This window comes from Spermophilus citellus (assembly GCF_964194105.1).
Source record: "Spermophilus citellus genome assembly, chromosome: 17".
NCBI classification, from domain to species: Eukaryota; Metazoa; Chordata; class Mammalia; order Rodentia; family Sciuridae; genus Spermophilus; species Spermophilus citellus.
The window spans coordinates 63,323,640-63,350,193 of NC_138199.1; the positions used below are offsets into that span (position 1 = coordinate 63,323,640).

At 40.9% G+C, this 26,554-nt stretch overlaps 1 protein-coding gene across 5 annotated transcripts in view; it reads left to right on the top strand.

Moving 5' to 3' along the window:
* The first annotated feature begins 5,193 nt into the window (after positions 1–5,193).
* Positions 5,194–26,554, top strand: part of MAP3K3 (mitogen-activated protein kinase kinase kinase 3) — a 71,147-nt gene continuing 49,786 nt past the window's right edge. For 2 of the 5 annotated variants that reach the window (XM_081271124.1, XM_081271125.1), the window contains exons 1-3: positions 5,194–5,595; positions 13,457–13,578; positions 15,784–15,876. In XM_081271124.1, the coding sequence (XP_081127250.1) occupies positions 5,592–5,595; positions 13,457–13,578; positions 15,784–15,876 (219 nt within the window). In that variant the 5' untranslated portion in view covers positions 5,194–5,591. Of the gene's footprint in view, positions 5,596–6,086; positions 6,239–13,456; positions 13,579–15,783; positions 15,877–26,554 lie in introns of those variants that run through there. The other 3 variants (XM_081271127.1, XM_081271128.1, XM_081271126.1) reach the window with 2 other exon arrangements.

The following is a 26,554-nucleotide window of genomic DNA, read 5'->3' on the forward strand; positions in this document are numbered from 1 at the left end:
CCAAATATATTCTACTTTACCTCCAAATTAAAAGAATGTTCATCAGATCAGGTGATAGATGCTGGGCTTGATGATGCACACCTATAATCCCAGCAACTTGAGAGGCTGAGGCAGGAGGCTCACAAGTTCAAGATCAACTTCAGTAACTTAGTGAGACTCTTCTCTCAAAATAAAAAACAGTGCTGGGTATATTTGTGGAAATTACATTCAATTACTGATATCCCCATTTGATATTCATTTAACACATTTTTTTAATGTTCTAAGAAATAAAAGATGGTAGGCATACTTACTAATTTGAATGAAAGCCTCTCTCTCTCTCCTCCTTTCTCTCTTTCAGTAGTGGGAATCAGAGTGTCTTGGCTGAGTATGGTGGCACATGTCTGTAATCCCTGTGGCTTGGGAGGACAAGGCACGAGGATCACTAACTCAGCAATGGCAAGGTGCTAAGCAACTCAGTGAGACCCTATCTCTAAATAAAATACAAAATAGGGCTGGGGATGTGGCTCAGTGGTTGAGTGCTTGAGTTCAATCCCTGCTACCAAAAAAAGAAAAGCGCAGTGCCGTGTGCATACTAGGTAAGCATTCTACCACTGAGCTAGATCCCTACCCTAACAACGCCTGACAGTATGCTTCCTTTGTTAAAGGCAATTACATCAAGGTGGGACAAGTGTGTGGATGAAGAAGTACTGGATGCTCTGAGAGCACGTCGGAGGGCCTTAACCCAGACTTGGAGTTATGTGTTTGGGAAGGCTTCCTAGAAGGAGTTACTTTTAGGCTAAGTTTTTTCCTGAAAAAATGAGGGGTGGGGTGCAAAATACACATTGAGAGACTGTAGACTAAGTAATCCATGTAGACAGATTGAAGACAGGGTCAAGATTGGTGGTGAGGGAAGGGAAATGGGGAGCAAGAGCTCATCGATAACTCAGGTATTACTTGGGGAACAGAAGGTGGAAACTGGAACAAGGGAGGAAAATGATGAGTTCAGTTTGGACCTGTAGAATTGAATTTAGGTGCCTGTGTGAAGCCCAAGAAGTGATATATATCTCAAACTCAGAAGGACCTGCCTGAGCTAGAGAGGAAGTTTGGATTATGGAATTCTCAGCACATATGATAACTGCAGCAAGGGAATGTTTGAGATAGTTGGTTGAGGGATCAACAGTGGAAATGAAGCCCACTAAAAAGGCAGGGGAAAGAAAGGTAGAAGGGAAATCAGAAGGCTTTATCCAGCTGAAGACTCAATAGTTGTATTGCAGTTCATTACATGCACGGCACTATTCCAATTGCTGATGATAAAGCAGTAAGGTTTTACACAGATTTTATTTGTTGTATTTGGAGGAAGCATATAATTTCATGCACTATGAAGAAAAATAAGGCAAAATATGGAAATACAGAATGATGGAAGAAAGGCTATTTTTTAAATATTTATTTTTTGGGCTGGGGATGTGGCTCAAGCGGTAGCGCGCTTGCCTGGCATGTGTGCGGCCCGGGTTCGATCCTCAGCACCACATACCAACAAAGATGTTGTGTCCGCCGAGAACTAAAAAATAAATATTAAAAATTCAAAAAAATATATTTATTTTTTAGTTGTAGTTGAACACAATATTTAATTTATTTATTATTTTTATGTAGTGCTGAGGATCGAACCCACAGCCCTGCATGTGCTAGGAGTGCACTCTACCGCTGAGCCACAACCCCAGCCCTTTTTTAAAAAATTTTTAGTTGTCAATGGATCTTTTTATTTTATTTATTTATATGTGGTGCTGAGGATTGAACCCAGGACCTCACACGTGCCAGGCAAGTGCTCTACCCCTGAGCCACAACTCCAGCCCTGAAAAGCTATTTTTGATGGGGTGTCTAGGAATGATTACTCTTAAGAATTGGCATTTGAGCAGATGTACAGAAACGTCTGAAGTACAGAAATGGGAATATCTTGGGGAAGAGCACTCCAGGCAGAACAATTGGCAAGTGCAAAGGTCCTGAGGTAAAGAGCTTGGTAGATTCAAAGAATGTTAAGGAGGCCAGCATGGTATAAGGCTGGTAGTGGTAAAAGAGTTTGGAGAGGATGGCTGGGGTCAGCTCCTGCTGAGCCTGGTGACAAAGAATTGGGGTTTTGTTCTGAGTGTGTTGGGAAGACTATTAGAGAGTTGACAGCAAGGAGTGGCATGATCTGAATTATATTTAACGAAGATCACTCTGGTTGCTGCTGTAGAATCATTTTGGGGGCAGCCCAGAGGAAACAGACCAGATAGGAGGTTAGGACAATTATCCAGGAGAGAGAGAGGGTGTGTTTTAGTTTGGTGGTGGTGTAAATTGGATGGATTCAGATACATTTTGAAATGAGAGCTGAAAATATATACTAAGTGTTTAGATATATGTTTGTTAGGAAAACAAAGAATCAAGGAAGCCTCTTCGGTTTGTACTTTAACAACTGGGAAAACAGGAGCAGAGTTTAGGGTGAAGGGGAAAAGAATCTAGAGTTCTTATGTAGAACATGTTAAACTGGATACATATATTGGACATTCCAAGAGAAGCTGCTTCTTGGGCCTTCAGATACAGATCTTAGAGTGGGTACTAGATTTCTTCTGGCATTCATATAATTTTTAAAAAGTATTTATTTCTTAGGTGTAGATGGATACAACACAACACCTTTATTTTTATGTGGTGTTGAGGATCGAACCTGGGTCCCGCCCGCTAGGCGAGCACTCAATGTGAGCCACAATCCCAGCCCGATATATAAATTTTTTATGTTGATCTCAAGATCAATAAATTAAGACCTGAATCTAGGCCTTAATTTGGCAGATGGTGACTTCTAGCATTGACCTATTATATGCATTCTTAATGGGGTGATATTGTTTGTCCTCAATGGGACAAAAATTTATTGTCAAAGTTGGAAAAAAAAAACCCTTAGACTTTACAATGACTTATGACCTTCAGAATTCAACTTCATCTGACAAAAATCTTTTTTTTTTTTTGGTCGTGCTGGGGATTGAACCTAGAGCCTTGTGAATTTTAGGCAAGCACTCTACCAACTGAGCTACACCCCCAGCTCCATCTGACAAAATCTTATTCCTTAGTGTTTAATATATTTTATTAGGAAGAGCTTAAATTTAATTAAGTAATTAAAAATTTCAGACTAGGGGCTGGGCATGATAGTGTAGGCTTGTAATCCCAGGCTGAGGCAGGAGGATCACAAATTCTCAGCCAGTTTGGCTAGTTAACTTAGTGAGAACCTGTCTAAAAATTTCTTAAAAAGGCGGGGGCCGCAGGGCTTCTGGCTCAGTGGTAGAGTGCTTGTCCTGCATGTGTGAGGCACTGGGTTCAAGTCTCAGCACCATATATAAATAAGTAAATAAAAATAAAGGTCCATTGACAACTAAAAAAAAGTAACACATAATCTTAAGAAAAAAAGGTTGGGATATATCTCAGTAGTAGAGCACCCCTGAATTCAGTCCCCAGTAGCATTAAAAACAAACAGTTGGGATGTAGCTCATTGTTAGAGCTTTTTGCCTAGCATGTGCAAGATCCTGGATTCAGTCCTAGACACCATACATAAATAAATAAATAAATAAATAAATTAATTAATAAGTTAATTGGCTCGGATGGATGATGGAAAAAAAATAGGTTGAGAAACACTGAACTTGTGCAAGGCTTTTAGGACAGACCTGGTATGAATCCTGGTTCCATCACTTGGACATGGAACTTAAATGAAATGACATGCCTGGCCTATAAGAGAATGGCTGACAAATGTTTCTTTCCCTTTTATTTCCTCATCCCAGAAGGGAGATTATTATAGAGAACTCCAGTAAATCGAGTGGTGACCTAAATCAGGTGGGAATATGAACTTTAAAAACGTATTGAGGAAAAACAGGACATAAGGGCTAATTAAATATTAGGAATTGGGTGTAAGAAAAAGGGAGCAGCTGAAGTAATTCTTAAGGAATTTGACACTCAAGGCAAGCCCCCAGTAAAGGTTGTTAGGTGCCTGTTGAAAATGCTATCTGAGGAAGCTTACTCTGGAGTCATTGACATATTTCACTGAAATAGTGATCAGAGGAAGAGAGCCCACATTAATTGTGGTGGACTTGGAATCTGAAGATCTGAGTGTACAAAATGTTGGACAATGAGGGGCTGGGAAAATTAATTATGGTCACTATTTTGAAATATCATGCAGCCGGTACAATTGTTTGAGAACACTATTTAGTGGCACATTACGAAACAATATGAAGCCATTTTTGTCAAACTTGTCTGGGTAGGAAATAGATAAAATTATCTCTGGACTAGATATCAAGTTTTTTTCTTTGTAGTTTTCTGTGTTTCTAATTTTTTTTTAATACAAAATGCTTTTGTTAGTTTTAATAACTAGAGAAAAAAAAGCTATTTTCCGAAAGAACTTTTGGCGGAATTCACAGAACGTTGTGACCCACATCTCAGCATTACCCCAACCTCTGGGTCCTGAGAAACGAAGGGTGTGGCTCCGGAGGTCTGAGACCCAGGGAAAGGGAGGCAGTGGCGAAACCTCCCTCCTCTGGGCAAGCCTAGTCTTTGGGGGGAGGACTAACTAGGGATCCGACGCAGAGGTGGCCACACGACGCGAAGCTCAGAGCCAGACCCTCCCCTGGGGCTAACACCGGGAGGAGCAAGACGCTGGCCTCCGGAGTCGTCCGGACCACGGGGGCAGCCTAGAACCGAAGGGCGGAAGGCCCAATGGCCCTGGCGGCCGCCTCCTAACCCCAGCCCCAGAGTAGCCGGCTGGGAACCGCGCCAGCCCGCGCGTCCGCGGAGCCTTCGATGACTGATGGGAGGTGGGAATGTGGGCGGAGCTTCACACCGCAGCTGCGATTGGAGCAGCCCACACCTCCCGGGAAGAGCTGGAGAGAGCTCCAGCTAGAGATGCGCAGAGACTGAGGCTCGAAGCCTTCTCCGTGATTGGCTAGCAGCACGGGAAACCGGCTATGTTTTGATGATTGGCAGGCGCCAGACATCACTCGGAAACCGACTTTGCTTGGCAATTGGCATCCTGAGGGAGGAGGCGGGATTAGTTTTCGTGTGGTGCTGATGATTAGCTGGCGGCTGAAAGAGTTTAGGGTGTTGGGAGAGAGCCTGGGAGGGGGGCAATGGGGGTAGCTGACTTCCTTCTCGTTATTGGCTGGTGAAGTGAGTGGGGGTGGTGCGAAGGTCCTGCAGCTGCCTGGGATTGGAGGATGCTGGCGTGAGTGACAGACAGGGGGGCGAGCTGCGCGACCAGCGGTTTGTTTTTCGGAGCGTTCCTGAGGTGGAGAACGGTGGCCGGACCGAGCGACTGCCGGACTGAGGGACTGGTGGGCGGGCGGGCCGAGCGGCACTGCCGAGGCCGGGCTGGGCCAAGCCCGGGAACGCCCGGGATGTAGCGGGCCACCCTGCCCATGCCACAGCGCCCGGCTGCGGGCGGAGCCGGAGCCGGAGCCTGGGGAGGCGGCGGGGGCCCTGAGCGCAGCCCGCGGCCCCCGTGCGGAGCCAGGCCCGCTGCCGTCCCCGCCGCCCGGGCCCCCGGCATGCAGCCCCTGCTGCGGAGGTGACACTCCTGGGCTCGAGCCGCCGCCGCCATCGCCACCATGGGTGAGTGTCGCCACCGCCCCGGCCTGTGCCCGCGCTGCCTCGCGACGCCCCGCCCCGGTCGGAGGGGAGGAGAGCCCTGGGCCGCCGCCTGACAGGCATGGACAGCTCGCCCAGCCCCGGGCTGCGGACGGTCGGCCGGCCCCCCCCACCCACCCGCTTGCGGCGCCGGGGCCGGGTTTCTGGCTCCCGAGGCCCTCCGGGGCTGCCCCGCCGGCCGAGCCCACTAGGCAGCCCTCTTTCCGGGAGGCGCGGAAGGCGCATCCCGAGGAGGAGGAGAAGGAGGCGGCGGCGAGACCCAGGGCCAGTGCTCCGCTGGGCAGCCGGCTCCAGCCCCAGCGAGCCGGCCCTCGAGCCCGAGGGAGGGGGAGCGAGAGCGCAGTGTGGGGCCCGGGTTGGAGGCTGGTGCAGGCCCAGCTGCTGTTGTGTCTTTTCCTTGATTTGCTTTTTTTTCCTGCCTGTGTCATTTCCTTCCCTTTGCTCACATAGGCCAGCCTGTGAGTTCCCGGGGCTTGCTTTCGAGTCCTGGTGCGCGCCCCAGCGCAGGGGGAAGGGCGTGCGAGGATCGGCTGCGAAGTGATTAAACTCGAATCTCTGTTATCAACAGCGTGGTTGAGAAATGCGTGCTCCACGCAGATTGCAGAAGGTTAGGAATGTAGGGTGCTGCAGATTATAGTTCTTCCGCTGCTTTTTGAAAGATTCGTTTGTGGTGTTTTATGTCTATTATTTTTCTCTTGTGGTATCCTGAAAATTATGTAACTTTTGAAAGAAACATTTGCTACAGAAAAGGTTCTAGGAAATCATTTCCTTTTTGTCAATATTTGCCGTTTTAGCTGGAAGATGTAATCTAAGAAAAGCTGATAATGTCTTCCACACGCAGCACTTGAACTAGATTTCATATCCTTTTTAGTACTTAACAAATGACCATTGGAGCAGATTAAGGAATAGACAGGCGGTGTAATACTGTTGTCCCCATTCACAAGAATTATTATTAAAAGGGTGAACTTGAGTGAAAAAGGATTCTTTGCAAAACCATTCATTGCTTCTCCGCAGTGTCCCATGTGAAGAGGGAATGTTAATGTTTGCTTTGCCCTAATAATAAGGTCAAGTTATTAGGGCATTTTGTAGGTTAAGCGTGTGCTGTGTCACATTGGTTAGATATTCATTTATGACCCATCTCCACACTCTTTGAATGAATTGCCTTGTTCTGTTTCATGCTGTCCCTCAAACAGTATAGGAAGGGTTTATTTGTTTGCTGGGCTTGTGGTTTCTTTCCAATTATGTTCTTTAAAAGTTCTTTCTCTTCTAGGGAATGTCTCCCATGAGAGTTAAACATATAAAGGAATCCAATAAGGCCTGATGTTCAAATATATAATTCTACAAACATTTTTTGAACATTTACTATAAATGGGGCACAGAATCATTTTTGTCTTGTCTTCCCAAGGCTTTAAATATTTATAGAATTTGAACTAATCTTTGAATTGATTTATGAACCTATATTATAATAGTTAGTCTTCTATAAGTCTACTCTTGTCCTGTATGGCAGCATTAAGTCCAAAAGGGGTTATGAAGAAATTGAGGTGTTCACACTTTGCAAAACCAGTAAGATTGTCCAGATGTGAGGGCTACATCTCATTACCTAAAATAGATATATGAACCTGTTTTCAAGACATTTTTAAAAAATTTAAGTGTCTGAATTATGGGGAGGAAAGGAACTATATAGGTAATTTCAGAGTCCCAAAGGTGAAGGACCAGGAACTTTTAATTTGCCCTTTTATCAGTTTTACATTAAAAAACTGAGACTGTGAAGAGGGGAATTAACTTGTCTGGTGGCAGCAATACGCTGGACAAGCCAGTTTAACAATCTTTCTCCCCTTGCCATTCCCTACCTCTTTCTTTTATGTAGATGATCTTAACACACTGTGAGAGGTAGTATTGAGTTTTCTAGACACCGGGCTCTTTCATTTGTTTTGTTTAGAGCTCAGCAAGGTTATATGTACATAGACACACACACACTCTGAAATACTAATTTTATTTTGGTGATGTAAATGATGAAAACTCATCCCCAGTTAGTTTGCTTTGGTTGCTGTGGTTCTAAATAAACCAGCAAGGAAGAGGCCCTGGGTTCAATCCCCAGCACCAAACAAATAAATGAAATAATTTGATGAAAAAGAAACATAGATTCCTTAATATCTTAGTTACACTTGTTGAACTCCATCCCAGTGAGGAAAGGACTAAGACTAATTTGAATACCCTGCCCTGCAGGTTCTTTTGTTAATAGTCATATTTTCTTGAGCTGTTCTATGCCCCAGACTCAAGCCTGTTTGGCAACTTGGATTGTTAATAAAAACAGGTCAGATTTTATATTGGTTATTAGCTCCAGTAAATTTCTAGTGGAAACTATACTTTGTAAATAACAAAAAATTCTTTTTACTTTGATACCATGCTATGTAACTATTAAGAAAAAAAAATGGGGTTGACTGGTTATTTCTTGGTTACGGGAGAATTCCCTCCCAGTTTTAGTAATTGTAATGGCAAGTGTTGTTAATAATACCTGAGACTAATTCACTAGTGTTTATTTGGTGTTTTTATAAATACAATCTGAAACTTAGTGGAATATATTACTGAAAAACATGTAATAACTTGGAAATGTTAAGGAAAATATAGTGAACTAAGTATGGATTAAACAGTCTGGTTCTAGTCGCTGATTTGATGTCAGAATCATGGTGACTTACAGAGCCTGTGTCTCTAGGGTTCCAAGGCTGTTGGGAGCTCCCTGGAAGACCAAATTCAATTTAGTTTGGCTAGAATATGATCACCTGTGTAGACTCAGAATGGTTATTAACTTTTGATTGAAACTTGAATTATAGCCAGGCATGGTGATGCATGCCTGTAATCCCAATGACTCAAGAGTCTGGGGCAATTTAGTGAGACCCTCAACAAATTAGCAATATGCTGTTTCAAAATTAAAAAAGAAAAAAAAATACTGGGGATGTGACTCAATGATCAAGTGTCCCTGGATTCAATCCCCAGTACCAAAAAGAAAGAAAGAAAACCTTGAATTGCAGTTTCACAAATCAACATAGCATGATTTGTGATATTTTTACCATGTCTTAATGTGATTCCTAATATTTTTTTAAAACTGACAATTGGATTTTAAAACTGAATTTTAAGCATTTATAAAAAAGTAATAATCCATTCATGAAGTGCTACTTTGGTGGACACACAGATGATAAGAATCAATTCTGGTTCTATGTAAGCTATCCATTTATTTTTTTGCCCATTTGTCAAGTGTTTCCAATGTTCCAGGTGTAATATTAAGCTCTGTACCTGCATTATTCTGCTCAAGAAGTTATAGTTAGATTAGATGAACCAAAAACATATAAACAATACAGGTTGAATATTACTGTGTTTTTTTTTTTTTAACTCCAAAACACTTGGGATCAGAAGTGTTTAAAATTTCAGAGGTTTTGGGTTTGGGAATATTTGCATGGCATTTACTGGTTGAACATTCCTAACTCATTTCAGATTTTGGATTAGGGATGGTTAACCAGTAAGTGCAACAAAAAAAAATATAGGTACTTTGTCAAAAGTATGTAAAGATTTGCAAGAAGGAGAGCTCAGTTCTGTAACTAATGGTTTAACCACACAATCCTATAGCTTCTAGTTTTTTAAGTTAGTTTTTTCAAATATTAAAATATAAAGGTGATACATAGTAATTCTTTTTATGAGGAAGCAGTGGTTTTCTTTGTAATATGTATTTAAAATTTTTGAACTGTAAATTAATGTCAGATGCCTGTTATATATCCTAGAAACAGAAAAATAAACACCAGAATTTAACTTTGAGATCTAGCAAAGTTTCAACCATGTTATTGAAGGAGAAAAATTTGTGAACTGAGGATGGGGACTTTTTGTACATACTTGTTACAAAATGACGTTTGCTTGGGTATGGACAGGGTGGAGACATTGGAAATATGTGAAATGTCATGAAGAGAAAGAGTAAAATCTGACTCAGGGACACTCTGAAGCATAGGCTGTCCTGGGTTGAGCACTGTGATCAGATAATCTGGCAGAGCTGGGTAGAGCCTTGGCAAGATGAAGAAATAACATCATTAGTTAAGTGAAAACAAAGATAAAAATATTACTTTGGGGATTTGTATATATGGAAAAGAGAGAGTGTATGGCATAGTAATCAGACATCTTGCCAGATGACAGTGTTTATTGGAGGACACTATGCATCTGGCAACTTTTCTGTATTTTTAGCCAGGAAAACTCTTACATGGGAAATGTCTTAAGACCCTTCTTTTAGATAAAAGTAATATCTCAATCTGGAAGGATGACTTCCTGCTGGAGCTAAAAAGAGGAAGGTGTTGTTTGGCAGCCCCCATACCCTAGGTCAGGGTTTAAGAGAAGAAAAAGTACATGCTGCTGGGAAATTATGGATACCTGTCTACTTAAAACTGCTTAAGACTTTCCACTTTGTAAGCCTGAACTCTGATTCTTGTTTTATATATGGCTTCTTTTGTATCATCTATGAATGCTCCTCCCTTTCCCTTCATACATTCCTTACTTCTTCCTCCTGTACCTTCTTTTCCTCCTCCCCCCTTCTCCTTTTTTGGAGTCTGGGTACTGGGCCTCACACATGCTAGCAAGTGCTCTACCACTGCACTGTACCCCCACCCCTTTTTTATTGTACTTTGGGACAGGGTCTTGCTAAGTTGCCCAGGCTAGCCTCAAATTTGTGATCTTCCTGCCTCAGCCTCCTGAGTTGCTGGGATTTTAGACATGGGCTTAACTATTTTTTGCATTTAAGATTTATGCGTGTACATGTGTGTTTTAAACTGCTGGGGTTAGAACCCAGGGCCTTGCTCTACAGCTGACTTATATGCTCAACTTCAAAAAGCCAACTGCTTCTCTCTCTCTCTCTCTCTTTTTTTTTTTCCTCTTTCTTTTCCTGCAATGCTAGGGATTAAACCCAGGGACTTGCACATGGTAGGCAAGTGCACTACTGAGCTACATCCCCAGCCTTGGTTAATATTTTTTATAAACTAATGTTTGTGTGGTGTTTATTCTTTTACCCCTAGAATTGAAATACTTCCAAATAGCTTTTATAAATTTCTAATGGGGCTAGAATATAGCTCAGCAGTAGAACACTTGCCTAGCTTTTATGAAGCCCTGTGTTCAATTCCCAGTGCCCTAAAAACAAGCAAAAGAATAAAACATTCTAATATATAAAATATGATAAATATTCAGTAAATGGTTATTGTTAATGATTAATAAATTTTCAGGATTAAATTTAAGTACTAAGGTAGATTAAGTAGCCTCCAGTTTTTTTCCACTGACCTGTTCCTACTAATGATGATAATAATAGCCAGCATTTTTTTTTTTAGTATTACTACATGTTAGGTACCATGAGAAGTAATTTATAAGTTCATTTGTTCTTTTTTCTTTCTTTCTGATTTTTAATTTTCACAGCACTCTGTGAAATAATGCTTTTATTACCTCCATTTTACAGATGAGGAAATTGAGGTTTAGGGAGAATAAGTTTTGTTTATTTAGGAATATTACACTGAAGGGGTGCAAATAATTCAGATAAAATCACAGTCAAGGAAGAAATGCCTAAAAGAGCTACTTGATTTCCTTCCTGTCTTTATCCATGTCCTCAGTTTGAAGTATCTGTTGAAGAACTATTTTGCTTCTAGTAACTTTGACTTTTACATAAAAACAGGTTCTATAACCTTGTTTTACTTGTGTCAGGCGATAGTGTCAAACCATTCCTTAGTGTGTTCTCAGCTCGAAAACTACCAAACAGGTTTATCCCATGTTGGGAGTTGGTTAGCTTTCTGGAGATGGAATTTGTCAACCCGATAAACCAGCTCTTATAATAGCATCATCTGATACAGAATTAGAAATAATTCTGCCAGTCATACTTAAGATTTGACTCAAAAAGTATGTTTTATTCACATCCCTGTTTGTTCAATATAAAAATTTAGACAACTGAAATCTATACCCTCACCCCTGCAACCTCTCATCTCTCTCTCTCTCTCTCTCTTTTTTTGCATGCCAGAGATCAAAGCCTGAGTCTTATGTGTGCTAGGCAAGAACTTTAACACTGAGCTATTTTCAAGATTTAAAATCTTGGTTGTAAGAATTAAACAAACAAACAAACAAAAAAAACCCAAACCAAACAAAACAAAAACCCAAGATAGTCCCCCCACTGCTCCTACCTCTAAGCTATATCCTCAGTCCAAAGTTCTTTTTCTCTAAGGAACATATAAAGAAATTGCTAGAAAATATAAAATAGTGATGGGACTTATGTGTTTTAATTTTGACTAATGTCTTTTTGGAGATACCCACTTCCCATTTGTTGTCCCATGTGAATGCTTTCATTACTATAACTGTGTCACCCTTTACAAATTTTTGTATGTGTTTTGAAGTGGAATCATAGAGAAGCTACTCTTCTGATGTTTTTCTTGCAAGTTTTAAGTCTAATTTTACTTTTCTGGATAGACAAAAACCTCTTTATAGGCACCTTTGTCCTTCCTTTCCTTTACCTCCTCTGAGGTGTGGTGGGCCTCTAAGCAGAGTAGTCTAGGAAGAGGGGAGAGGCAAATAGTATGGGAGAAGAAATTGGAATGATGCTGTGTTTTCCTTTTCATTGGGGTATTAGAATATTTCCAAGGGACAAACATAAAGGGCAGAAGATAGGCACTCTATTTGGGAGTAGTCTTTTGCACTTGTTTCTTTTAAAGTTGTGTCCCAAGTCCCCAAGTGACTCACTTGACACCAAAGTGTGTGTAACAACTCATCCCCCATATTCCCTTCCAGAGCAACAGATTTAATTATTTTCAACCTCTAAATGTTAATTGAATGAATAGAAACCTCGTGAAGGACCTAGGAGAATTTTGCAAAAGTTAGAATTGGGCTGATTTGGGTTCTGCTTTTGCTCAGTTGTTTTCAGTGCATGAGAACTCCAGTAATTTATGCTATTTCAAGGAAAAGAGATTAAAAGTAATGCCAGTAAGGTAGAGACAATGCATTGCTTGGTCAGGGAAGAAAAACAATAGAACTGCCCTTTGACTTTCCTATAGGAAGCAGAAGGTCTGTAAACTTTGTAGAGTTAGGGGGCCTATATTCAAACGCAAGGCTTGTAAAAAAAAAAACAAAAACAAAAAAACCTCTGCTCCAAGTAGCTACCTGAAGTCCTTGTTTGGTACCTTTTTAAGATTTGCTCTCCTACATATGATGCTTTAAGAGTAGGTCTGGGACTGACTGTGTCCCATATTCAGCTCTCTCTGAATTTATCTTTTCATTAATACCCTGTTACACATGTGTGCTATGTTTTTTTTTTTTTCTCTTTTTTGTGGTACTGGGGATTGAACCCAGGGGCATTCTACCACTAAGCTAGGTCCTCAGCCCTTTTTATTTTTATTTTAAATCAGGATTTCATTAGCTCAGGCTGGCCTTGAGCTTACTATCCTCCTTCATCAGCCTCCCAAATTGCTGGGATTACAGGTATGCACCACCTGTGCCTTGGCTCCAACTTTGCATCTGTTTTTCCTGTTAAGTTTTTCTAATACTGGACAAATTGATCTTTTTTAGTATCTTCCTTAGTTGCAATCAGTTGGCAAATACTGCTGCCAGACTTTTGACTGGAGCGCTTCTAAAAATTCGTTAAAATTTAAATTGTCATAATCTGATCTCATTTATCTACTTTAGTGAGGCATCTGCTGTAGTGATTGTTGTTACTGGGTCTGTCATTTTACCTAGGCAGAACCCCCTGAGTATTAGTTGTATAATTTATGGAAGTGCTTTGCTGATCTCTGTTTTAGTCCCTTAGCCCATGTGCTCTTTTTCATTGCAGATGAACAGGAGGCATTGGACTCGATCATGAAGGACCTGGTGGCCCTCCAGATGAGCCGACGTCCCCGTGTGTCTGGATATGAGACCATGAAGAACAAGGACACGGGTCACCCAAATAGGCAGGTATGTGTGGCCTTAACAGATTTGTTGGAGAGGGATTCTTCCAATGGGAAATATTTGATAAGTTAAGGCCACTCTATTAACAGCCTTGAATTCTGTGGTCCTTTCCCTTCACAGTCTGTTAAATGGTAAATGATATATATCAACCAGATGTGAGTCTATGACCTGAAGTTCCAGAGCTTTGTGCATAGCATTTCATTTATAAAGAATAAAAATAGCTGGGTGCAGTGATGCACATCTGTAATCCCAGTGGCTTGGGAGACTGAGGCAGGAGGATCTTGAGTTCAAAGCCAGCCTCAGTAATAGCAAGACACTAAGCAACTTAGTGAGACCCTATCTTAAATAAAATACAGCTGGGGATGTGGCTCAGTGGTTGAGTGCCCCTGAGTTCAATCCCCAGTACCAAAAAAAAAAAAAAAGAAGAAGAAGAAGAAGAATGAAAATAATTATTTTACTTATTATGGGGAGAGTATTCATACAGTTTTTTCCCTTTACTGATTATTTGGCCTTATTCAGATTCATGCTTCCTAACTCAGAAGTATTTTAGAGTATACCTTAGAGTGTGTATTCAGAGAAAATTAATTTTATATAAAACGTAATTAGGAAGGGAAATTTCATTCAAATGTTACATAAGTTCTTGGGACACTGAGCCAGGAAGATGGCAAGTTCAAGGATAGCCTCTGCAACTAGCAAGACCCTATTTCAAAATAAAAGGACTGAAAATGTAGCTCGGTGGTAGAGTACCCCTTGGTTCAATCCACAGTACCCCAGAAAATAAATTAAATTTTTTTAAAATTTAAAAATGCCACATAATATATTCTAAAGGCAACAATGAATGACTTGTTATTATTATTTATCGTTGTTTCCCATTATTGACTCATAGTATATTTTTGAGATAATATTTGTTTTATTGAGAGTCCTGTGCTTCTTCAGAAAAACATTGCCTATTTTTGTTAACATTTAAACATGTGTGCTGTTGGGAATCTTCTCACCTCTAGTGTCATCTAGTGTCATCTATTGTCCTATTTCCTGGGTACTTTGGCCTTCTGAGAGGAATGAATGGATGGGGAGCTTTCCTCCCTAGTGGGTATCACCAGTGCTGTATCTGATGGTATTGCACATGTCTGATAAAAATTTGTCCATGATATCCATTCTTTCATGAGCTAACCTCTTCTCTCATTTGCATCTTGTCTACCAAGTCTTCAGAAGTATCCTTGGTTCCTAGAGAAAGCATAAGCATAAGGCTCTAGGATTTTTTCTATCTGTGGTCTTGCCTCCTAGAGTATTTCCTGCCTTTAGGAATTCTAAGCCCCCCCCCCGGGGGGGGGAGGTGGAGAGGATTATTTTTGTTCCATATTATTAGTGGAGAGATCACTTTAGAAAGCTTTCATTGTAATTATCTTACATAACTGAGCTAGGAACAGATTAGGACCCATTCTTCTAATATTTTCATACATTATTCTGTCTAATTGTGTGGGTTCTCCTTGTTGTAACTTATTTGTATTCAAAGCCACTTTTGGAAGGAGCATTTTACCAGAATTGAGTTCCCTCCCCCAGGCTTGAGCCTAATGACCTCACTTTCCTTCCTGTCTTCCTATGTGGAGTATGCCTGCAAACACTGCTCCAGTTAGCTGATCTTTTTCCATACTGAACTATGGGCGTAGATATCAGTTAGTGGGTGAAAAGGGGAAGCTGTTTTGAGCTGGAAGACCCAAATGGACTGAGGGAAAGGGAGTGAAGTAGTCCCAGATAGTTCCTTAACAGGAATTACCTTTTAGGAATCATTCTGTTTAGAGCCTAAAAGCTATTATAAAAGAAATCTTGATTTTTTTTTCCCCTATGTCTGCTGTTATGTTATTGGAGTGAAGTCAGTGGTTGGGAAAGTTGTATAAAGAATTGACTAGGGCTGGGGATGTGGCTCAAGCGGTAGTGCGCTCGCCTGGCATGCGTGTGGCCCGGGTTTGATCCTCAGCACCACATACCAACAAAGTTTGTTGTGTCTGCTGAGAACTAAAAAATAGATATTAAAAAAATTCTCTCTCTCTCTCTCTCTCAAAAAAAAAAAAAGAATTGACTATTTTTTAGAAATTAATCTTCATGGTACTGGATCTTTGCATCTATAATTTACTTGAGTAATGTCACATTTTTTTTTTTCTGTTATGTGGAGGATACAAATCATTAACCTCAGTTTTTTTTTTTTTTTTAAAGAAAAAACACAACAGCAGCAGCTCAGCCCTTCTGAACAGCCCCACAGTAACAACAAGCTCATGTGCAGGGGCCAGTGAGAAAAAGACATTTTTGGTAAGGACCTGTATTACCTGTTAAAGCTGAAATGTGCTTTTAAATTTGCTATTCATTCTAAAAGAATGCAATTCATTTCCCAGATAAGTTGTTTTAGTGAATTTGTAGGGACCATTGGTTCCGTGTTCTGTGCCTCTAATCATTTCTCACAACAGTATTCATAAACAGCCTCTCTCAGTACTAATAAACTTCCTGTGATGACAGAAATGCTTTAATATTTGTGCTGTCCAATATGGTAGCCACTAGCCACATGTGTCTGTTGAGCAACTGACGAACTAAGTTTTAAATTTTACTTATTTTTAATTAAGTTAAATAGTCACATGTGGCTAGTGACTATTTGAGAGTAAAACTTTATATACTATGTAAAGTATTGTTGATTTTTTTAAAAAGGAAATTAAGTCTGTGCTTAGAGATGGTAGAGATTCATTGGTGCCTTCCATATTTCTACACAGGTCGTGAATTTCTATAAATTATTATAAGTTCATCAATGGGAATCCTATCTAATGAAATTCTATTCTTTGGAGAATGTGAAGCTGTGACTCTAACATGACTGTTTTTGAAATTAAAGCTCAAGTTTTTATGCAATATTAGGTAAAAATCCAAAAAGTGTCAAGATGACTTTTCTCTTTAAGTCAAGGTTGTAGAATGATCTCTTCTGGGAAGCCTAGTAGCTTTTCACCAGGAGAGATAGTCTTCAAAAATCTTAAAAAAAATTTTTTTTTTTAGTTGTAGATAGACCTTTATTTATTCATACGTGGTGCTGAGAATTGAACCCAGTGCCTTACACGTGCCAGGCAAGTACGCCACCACTGAGCCATAGCCTCAGCCCCTTCAAAAATCTTGAAAGCAGAAAGAGACTGCATTTATAAAAGAGAGAAGGTGAAATGGGGGTGAGGGAAAATGCATGGGGGAGAAGTATTGACAGTTTACAGTTTAGTGTAATGAAAAACACGGGGTTGGGGAGTAGGGGGAAGCTGGGGTTGTGGCTCAGCGGTAGAGCGCTAGCCTAGCACATGTAAGGCTCTGGGTTTGATCCTCAGCACCACATAAAAAATAAAATAAAGGTGTATATACATATTAAAAAAAAAAGTACCTGGAAAGTGGACTTGGGACTTTACAATTTACAGAGTAAATTAATGTTTGTTATTGTTGTTTATTGTTAGTTTAGGCCTAGGATAGGATGAAATAGCTTTTTTCATTACAAATTCTTTGCCAGAATGTCCATGCTTAGGAAGAAAGAGGAATGAAAAATCACTGCCTAATTTAAAGGGCTAAGAGATGTCAAACTGGGCTAAGAAATGTCAAATTGGGCTAAGGATTCAAATTGCAGAATTGCAGTCGAAGGTAACCAAGTATTTTGGCTAGTGGGAAAGGTTGTTAATTCATGAGTGGAATGATGTTGGCAGAAGCAAATAGCTCTTCAGTGTGCAAATGGCAGTGCTGGTTACAAGGCCAAGTTGAGACTGGCACAGCCTCATGGGGCTCAAGCTTGGCACGGCAAAGAAAATCAGAGGAGGTAGGTTCATTGATAGAAATGTTTGGGGGCTGAGGCCTGGAAGAACTGGGAAACCTAACTCAATATCTCTGATTGGCAGGACTTAACACATCCTCTTAAGTAAACAGGGTTGGTAACTAATTGAAAAAGAATGTGTCTAAGAACAAAAAAACATTCTGAGCCACTATAGAAGTACTGTGGGCAACAAGATGCTCAGTTGTGAACCATTGGCCGGGAGGCTAGATCTGTGTTCTCTTTATTCTCTCTTCTATACATTAGGTCCCTGGAAGCCTACAGCATGGTTAGAGCTGGCTGAATATCTTAGGTGTATGGCATATCAGGTGTGATTGGGGCCTGTGGATGGTTTTGCAGGTCATGATATGTTAAATTCTCTCAGCTGGTATCTACTCACAGTGAGTACTAGCTGCCAGCTCAGTGGAGTAAAGAGAGCACTGGCCTAAAAGTCATAGAATTGTTAATCATCTGTTACCAAAGGGTTTTATGATTTACTGAGTATTTTCTACAATGATAGTTAACAACATCAGCAGTTGTAAACATGTATAATATTTTAATGTTTACAGAACTTTTTATTTTATTTTTTTTATTTTTAGTTGTTGATTATTTTTATGTTGTTTATTTTTATGTGGTGCTGAGAATTGAACCCAGTGCCTCACACATGCTAGGCAAGTACTCTACCACTGTGCTACAACCTCACCCCATACAGAACTTTTACACAAAGATAATTGAGTAGAACCAGGTAACAAACACAGATCTTCTGACTCTTAGTCACATTAATTTTACCAAATGTAAGTTATATAACCTTTCAGAACCTCAGTTTTTCCATCTGATGTATAGACATAGTATAATATTGTGTTTACCTCATAAAGTTGTGGGTAACATGGACAGAATGTATTTTGTACATTTTAAAACAAACATATAAATGTGAAGTTGTAGCTGGGTGGGGTGGAACACGCCTATAATCCCAGTGGCTTGGGAGGCCGGGACAGGAGGATCTTGAGTTCAAAGCCACCCTCAACAGTGGTGAGGCGCTAAGCAACTCAGTGAGACCCTGTCTCTAAATAAAATACAAAATAGGACTGGGGATGTGGCTCAGTGGTCAAGTGCCCCTGAGATCAATCCCTGGTACCAAAAAAGTATAAATGTGAAATTGTGGTGATTACATGACTTCTATTATGTTCTAGTTCTGTAGGTGTGAACTTTGGGAAAACAGTTTCTAAACCAAAACTATGCATACTGTTTTGGAACTGAAAGTTCTAAGATTTCCTACCTTTATTGAATTGTCATTATCAATTATTTGATTGATGGCCTTGTGCAAACTTCTGGATCTAGTCCAATTTTAGAAAACTCCAGTAAAGGAAGAAATAGAATCTTTTTTTCCATGATTCTGATTTCCCTTGAATCTTATCAAGATGGCAGGTAGATGCTCCATCAGAGCCCAGAGTCTGGATCTGACTCTCTAGATAGTCCACTAGCGGGTCCTTCTGAATGGAAAAGCTGCCTTTTTTGTGGCAGAAGTAAGCAGGGCAGACCCTTGGCTATCAGTTCTACAGGAAGAGAATTCCAGGAGCTGTTCCTCTAACAGGGTCGATGATTAAGCAGACTGCCTTTTGCTTTTACCATGATAGATCTGGCTCTTCAGGACTTCCCTTCTCTTTCAAGGGTTGTTGATAAGACGGCTGGCCAGTTTGAAAATAAGACATAGCAGCACACAGCCTGGTGTTTTGTTGTTGTTGTTGTTGTTGTTATAAGGTTGGTTTATAATCATCTCTTCCGCTGAGCTCTTCTGACTTTTCTGAGTTACATATACAAATAAAATTTTTATTTTTGTTGCCCTTTTCTTTCATTTATTTACAATCTCTGGCAAAATAAGGACTTCAGTTCCAAAGATGTGGGAAGCCATCAAAGGTATTCAGCAAATACAGGAAGAGGGAGCAATACAGAATCAGAGAGAGGGTAAGACAGATAATGACTAACCGAGACCTTTGCCAGAACAAACTAGTTCACAAACCTTTGTTTAATAAACAGTGATTTTTTTTTTCTGGATTCTTAAAAGAGTTTTTTTGGATTACATGTTCACATATCAGTCCAGACTTTGAGAAATTTGCGTCTTCGTAAATTTGGTGTTATCGGTGACATCCATTGCCCCTGCTGCTTCCTGAATCTGTAGCTCAACTTTGAGGCCTGCCCTGTCCCTTTTCAGAGTGTGACCCTCACTGTTACCCTTACCGATTAACTGGTGAACAGGGGACTTGAATTTCCTAAACCTGAATCGTTATACTAATTTTCTTCCTTTTTTTTGGGGGGGGTTGTTTGTGGGGGGATACTGGGGATTTAACCCAGGGTTGATTTACCCCTCTGAGCTACCTCTCCAGTCCCTTTTATTTTTTATTTTGAGGCAGTCTCACTAAGTTGCTGAGGGTTTCACTGAGTTGCTAAGGCTACCCTCAAGCTCTTCCCAGTGCCTCTCGAGTTACTGGGTTATAGGTATGCACTACTCTGCCAGCTCCAGAACATTTTTTCTCAGCTATGGCATCTCTATTAAATTAACATATGAGTATAGTCCAGCTTCCTAAACACATAAAAGAAATGTAAGTTATAGTCCCTGAACCCTAGGACTTATGCATTCTTACTGGGAAATGAAGAATACATAGAAGAAAGGCAGGCAGGCAGGAAGGAAGGAAGGAAGGCAAGAAGGAAGTAGAGCAAGTGGGAAGGAAGGCAGGCAAGAAGGAAGGCAGGAAGGCAGGCAGACAGGAAAGAGGGCAAGCAGGAAGGAGGGAAAACTACTGTAGTGTATGACTGTACCTAATCAATTATATGGTCCCCAAAATGAGTACTATGGGAAACCAGGAAAGTGAAAGGTGTAAACTTGAGCCAGAAGAGCTATGGAGTCATTTCATATGGAGGTGGCACTTGAACCAGTCTGCAAAAGTTGTGTGACAGTTAGGTGGAAAGAAGGAAGAGTGGCACTCTAGGTCAGGAAACAGTTTGTTACAGGCTAGAAGAAGGAATAAATATGGCAGAAAATAGAGTGAGCATTGACTGGCTTGAGGGGAGAGTTCCTTAGAGAACAAATAATATGCAGTGATTAGGTAAACAGAATGAGCGTAAATCCCAGAGGATTTCAAATGGTGGTGGAGGATTTAAACTTTATTTCATAGTTGTGGGTATCACTGACTATTATTTGAACAAGGAAGGGACACCATGAAAGAGGTGATTAAGATAGTTGGGGGCTGGGGATGTGGCTCAAGCGGTAGCGCGCTCGCCTGGCATGTGTGCGGCCCGGGTTCGATCCTCAGCACCACATACAAACAAAGATGTTGTGTCCGCCAAATACTTTAAAAAAAAAAATTCTCTCTCTCTCTCTCTCTCTCTCTCTCTCTCTCTCTCTCTCTCTCTCTCCCCCCCCCTCTCACTCTCCCCCCCTCTCTCACTCTCTCTTAAAAAAAAAAAAAAAGATAGTTGGGGCCACGTATGATGGCACATGCCTGTAATCTCAGTGTCTTGGGAGGCTGAGGCCGGAGGATGGTGAGTTCAAAACTTAGTGTGGCCCTAAGCAACTTAGTGAAACTTTGTCTCTAAGTAAAATACAAAAAGGGTTGGAGATGTGGCTCAGAGGTTAAGCACATCTGGGTTCAATTACTGGTACAAACAGAAGATACTTGGAACTGTTGAGGAAATGTAGAATGGGTAAGAAGTGGGGAACTGAGAAGCATAGAGGTAGCCTTCAGAATCCAGTATCAAGAGGTGACGTCAGAAAGAATGGGAAACAGAATCTCTTATCAAAGTCTTTTTTTTTTTTTTTAAGAGAGAGAGAGAGAGAGAATTTTTTTAATATTTATTTTTTAGTTTTTGGTGAATACAATATCTTTGTTTGTATGTGGTGCTGAGGATCGAACCCTGGCCGCACGCATGCCAGGCGAGCGCGCTACTGCTTGAGCCACATCTCCAGCCCTCTTATCAAAGTCTTTTGAAGGGAGAAATTGGAAATTGCTATCTGTCTGTGAGCAGGGAAAGGAAGGAAAGGCTCAAACAGAACCCAGGTTTAGCTGAGAGAACAGAAGTACCAACTTAGAAATAGGGATACTGAGAAGGGAGACTCATTTAAGAGGGTAGTTAATGTAGACATATGTGGCTAGTTTAAGTGTGAGATTGCAGTGGGGAGAAAAACAGAGAGTGTGATGGGTGTGTGTGTGTGTGTGTGTGTGTGTGTGCGCGCCTGCACATGTGCACTGATTTTTGCAGGTCTACAGTATCTTTTTTTTTTTTTTTAATATTTATTTTTTAGATGTAGATGGACACAACACAATACCTTTATGTTTATGTGGTGCTGAGGATCGAACCCAGGCCCCGCTGGTTCTAGGGAAACGCTCTACCGCTGAGCCACAATCTTAGCCCCTACAGTATCTTTTTTAAATATTTATTTTTTAGTTGTAGTTGGACACAATACTTTTATTTATTTATTTTTAGTGGTGCTGAGGATCAAACTCAGGGCCTTACACATGCTAGGTGAATACTCTGTTGCTGAGCCACAACCCCAGCCCCTCCACAGTATCTTATCTGCAATTCTGAAATGCGGAGAGTTCTGCAAACTGGTGGGTTTTTGTTTTTTAATTTCAAGCAAACTCATTTGGGAACAAAACTTGCCTGAGTAGATGCAGGGCTATTTATAATCTTTCTCTATTCCACTTATTATGAATATTCATATTTTTCACTGCAAAAATTAGAATAACTTAGATAAATAGTTTGTACTGTGTAACAAATGAACTATGAATCTCAGTGACTTAACACAATATGGCCAGTATGAGGAGGGAGAGGAAAGTGTTCCCTACAGTAACTTAGCAATTTGAGTTGAGAGGGTCCCTGCTGTCTTGGGATGTTAGACTGCCAGGAAAGAGTATAGAACTCAATTCTGTTTCTAGCTCTTGGTCAGAAATAGGCACAATGTCCTAAACTAACTTTAGGAAATGCACAAGAATGTAGGAAATACTTAAGAGCATTCTGCCTCTCCAGTGGGAGTGCTGCCCGCCACTGACCCAGGGATGAGGGAGGTATCATGTGGTATACAGAGTACACACCATATTAGTTCTCTAAGTCCTAAATGTGCATTTGGAAACACTTTGGCTGCAAGGATTTTGGCTAAAGGATAGTGGACCCTTCTTAGTTCTTAAGTATCAGGTACTATTCTAATTTATATAATTGTGTAATTTAATTCTTTTGATAAATCTACATAAAAGATACATGCTCTTATGATTCTTACTTTTCAGATGAAGAAATTGAATCACAGAGAGGTTAAGTAATAAGTTAAAGGTCATACAAACTAGAGCCAGCATTTAAAGAAGGTGGTTTGACTCCACTGCTACATTTTAATAACTGCATATCTGCCTCAGATACATGGTAGGCAAATAAAGCTTTGATTCACAGATTGGGGCTGGACATAGAGATTTGAGAGTCTTTTATTTATAGGTTGACTTGATGAAATTTATCCTTACTGAGAAGAAAGTTGAGTAAAGAGGGAGAAAGCCAGAAACTGAAGATTTGAAGATTCATGGTCACATGGTGAGAGGGGTGAGAGAGGGCACGAAGAAGAGGAAACAGCAAAGAAGCAGAAGTAGTTAGTGTGTTAGGGGTTAGAGTGGTAGCAGGTTCCCAGAGGAAGACTTGGCCACCAATGTAAAATGCCCCAGAGAGGTTAAGGAGAATGGTTGGCAGGAAGGAATTGAACTAAGTTACCTTTATCTGAACCTTCTTTATCCATATTGTCAGCCTGACAAGAGAAACAGATTTAGGAATTTGGCAGATTAGGGTACACCATGTCATACATGGAAACCTGCATCTTGCTCTGGGATGGCTGTGGTATCATTAGACAAGGAATCTTTGTTTACACTATTTGCTAGTCACAGCCTTGGTTAGGCTGGAGTAGGAGTGATTTGTGGTTTGGAGCAAAAGTTTAATTCTTTCTCTCACTCTTTATTTTTGTACCAGGGATTGAACCCCAGGGACAATTAACCACTGAGCCACATCTCCAGCCCTTTTTTATATTTTATTTAGAGAGACAGTCTACCACGCGGCCTGCGCAGTGGTTTCATTAATGAGGTTCTAGGCATAAAGTTAGTTAGAAGAGATCGAAATAAAACACACAAACCAGTTACCTTATTTATATTGCTAGGTCCGAGACGGCTCCCCTCTCTGGTTCCCACCTCTAGCCGCCCAGCAGGGCAGCGAGGATTACTCAGGGCTAGCAGGAGAGAGAGAGCAAACACGCCTGGGAGTAGCCCTTTATTGGGGAACAAGAGATTCAGGGGAGAATTCCATCCAATGAAGGTTGAGGGGGGGGGGGGCTGCACTCCAAGGTCAGGGTCAGTGATTGGGTCCCCGGGGTCAGTGGTCAGGCACACCCCCACACGGATGGGCTCTCTCATCAGGAAAGGGTCAGGAAAGCTTCGACAGAGCCAAAGCGCCTCAGGCCCTTAACGGGAGTCACCCAATCACGTGTTAGAATGGCTTCCCACAACACAGTCTCACTGAGTTGCTTATGGCCTCACTAACTTACTGAGGCTGACTTTGAACTCGTGATCCTCCTGCTTCAGCCTCTTGAGCTCCTGGATTACAGGCATGCAACATCATGCTGGGCTTAATCCCCTTTCTAACTAACCTCATGTAGAGGCAATGCCCAAGTTATGACCCTTAATGAAATAAATTTAGTTCCTTCAGTCCTATAAAGGAACTGAAGAGGTTCTTTCATATGTATGTCTAAATATATTGTTCCAGTTTAAGCATGAGAGCTATTATTATATTTTTTTAAACTATCATCTTGTAAAATGAAAAAAAGAAGTAGATAAAAATCAACAAAAATCCTGAGGAAATCTGAATGAACTGTGAACTTAGTTAATACATGAATATTGGTTAATTAACAGTAACAAAAGGAAATGTGCCATACTAGCATAAGATGTTATTAAGGAAAGCTTAGTGTGGGGGGAGAGGAATATATGGGAAGTCTGCTTTATCTGCTCAATTTTTCTGTAGATCTAAAACTGTTTAAAAACATCTATTCATTAAAAAATAATAATAATGAGAGCTACAACAAGGTGTGCCAGGCTATAGGCAGAATTGGTGAAAGGATATGGTAATCCACCTTCAGGGGAAGACAGGTGAGCACTGAGGATACTTCAGAATCTGTTGTGGAAATAGAGTGAAGCATGTCAGGGTGGACCATGCTTTGGAGGGATTGAAGTCAGGGGCACTCAACCATTGTGCCACATCCCCAGCCATATTTTTTTTTAAAGAGAGAGTGAGAGAGGGGGGAGAGAGAGAGAGAGAGAGAGAGAGAGAATTTTTTTTTAAATATTTATTATTTTTTAGTTCTCGGCGGACACAACGTCTTTGTTGGTATGTGGTGCTGAGGATCGAACCCGGGCCGCACGCGTGCCAGGCGAGCGCGCTACCGCTTGAGCCACATCCCCAGCCCCCCAGCCATATTTTGCATTTTATTTAGAGACAGGGTCTCACTGAGTTACTTAGTGCCTCACCCTTGCTGAGTCTGTCTTTAACATTCTCCCATCTCAGCCTCTCAAGCCGCAGGGATTATAGGTGTGTGCCACTGCAACAGTTTGGAGGTAACTTTTGTTATGGCAGCCCCTTAGCTTTTCAGGGAAGAAGAAAAGAAGACTGTGAAAAAACTGCTATCACTAATATAAATCTTGAATTCATATGGTAACTCCTCCACAGCACTGCTCCATCTTCTGGCTTTTATTTATATATGTGTGTGTGTGTGTGTGTGTGTGTGTGTGTGTGCGCCCTTGTGTGTGTGGGGGGGCATGTTTACCTAGTATACAGATCGATAGGAGCAGCCTACCTTCCTGTTCTATCTCCTTTATCTCCATCTACCCATAATCTCAGCCAAAGGCTCCCCTCCTGGTTTCCCAGTTTGCTGCATGATTGTCTCCTGGTTCTGACTCCACTATTATGCCAGATATAGAGTTTTCCATCTCTTTCTTTATAAGTTCCAAAAAGTAAGTCACGTAACTTCCTTTGGTGTTCTTATTTATTTATTTATTCTGGGAGTACCAGTGATTTAACTCAGGAGCGCTTTACCACTGAGCCTCATCCCCAGCACTTTTTATTTTTTGTTTTTGAGACAGGATCTTCTAAATTGCTTAGGGCCTTGCTAAATTATGATCCTCCTGCCTCAGCTTCCTGAGTTGCTGGGATATAGGTGTGTGCCACTAAGCCCAGTGATAGTTTCCTTCCTCAGTACTTGCATTAAAGCCCTGCATCTGTGAATGAAATAAACATTTACCTATGTGACACTTAAGTTGTAGCATAACATGGTAGTTAAGATAAGAGCTAGTCTTCCACAGATTTTTAAGCAGTGATAACTTGACCTTAGGGAGACTTCCTTAACCTTATTGTAACTCAATTTCTTCTGTAAAATAGGAATAATAATAATACCTGTTGTGCAGATTAGTTCAATAAACATATAATATGCTTAGGACAATCTTGGTACATAGAAAATGCTCAAGCTAGGCATAGTGGCATACAAGTATAATACCAGCAATTTGGGAGGTTGTTACGGGAGAATTGCAAGATTGAGACCAACCTCAGTAATTTAGCGAGACCGTCTCAAATAAAAAATAAAAAAGGCTGGGGCTGCAACTCAGTGGCAAAGTGCCTATGGACTCAATCCTTAAAGTTCAATAAGCCGGGTGAGGTAGCCCCTGCCTATATTCCAGTAACTGGGGGGAGACTGAAGCAGGAGGTTTGCAAATTTGAGACCAACCTCACTGATTTAGCAGACTCTGTCTCAAAACAATTTTTTTTTTTGTACCAGGGATTAAACTTCAGGGGCGCTAGACCACTGGGCCACATCCCCAGCCCTATTTTGTATTTTCTTTAGAAACAGGGTCTCACTGAGTTGCTTAGCACCTTGTAGTTGCTGAGGCTGACTTTGAACTTGTGATCCTCCTACTTCAGCCTCCAGAGCCTGGGATTACAGGCATGTGCCACTGTGCCTGCCCACTAAAACAATTTTTAAAAAAAGAAAACAAGAAAATGCTCAATAAATGTTAAAAATTATTGTGTTATTATTAATTGATAAAATGACTTATAGGTTATATGAAAAGAAAACATCAGGGCCGTATGTTTTGGGTTTTGTTGTTGTTG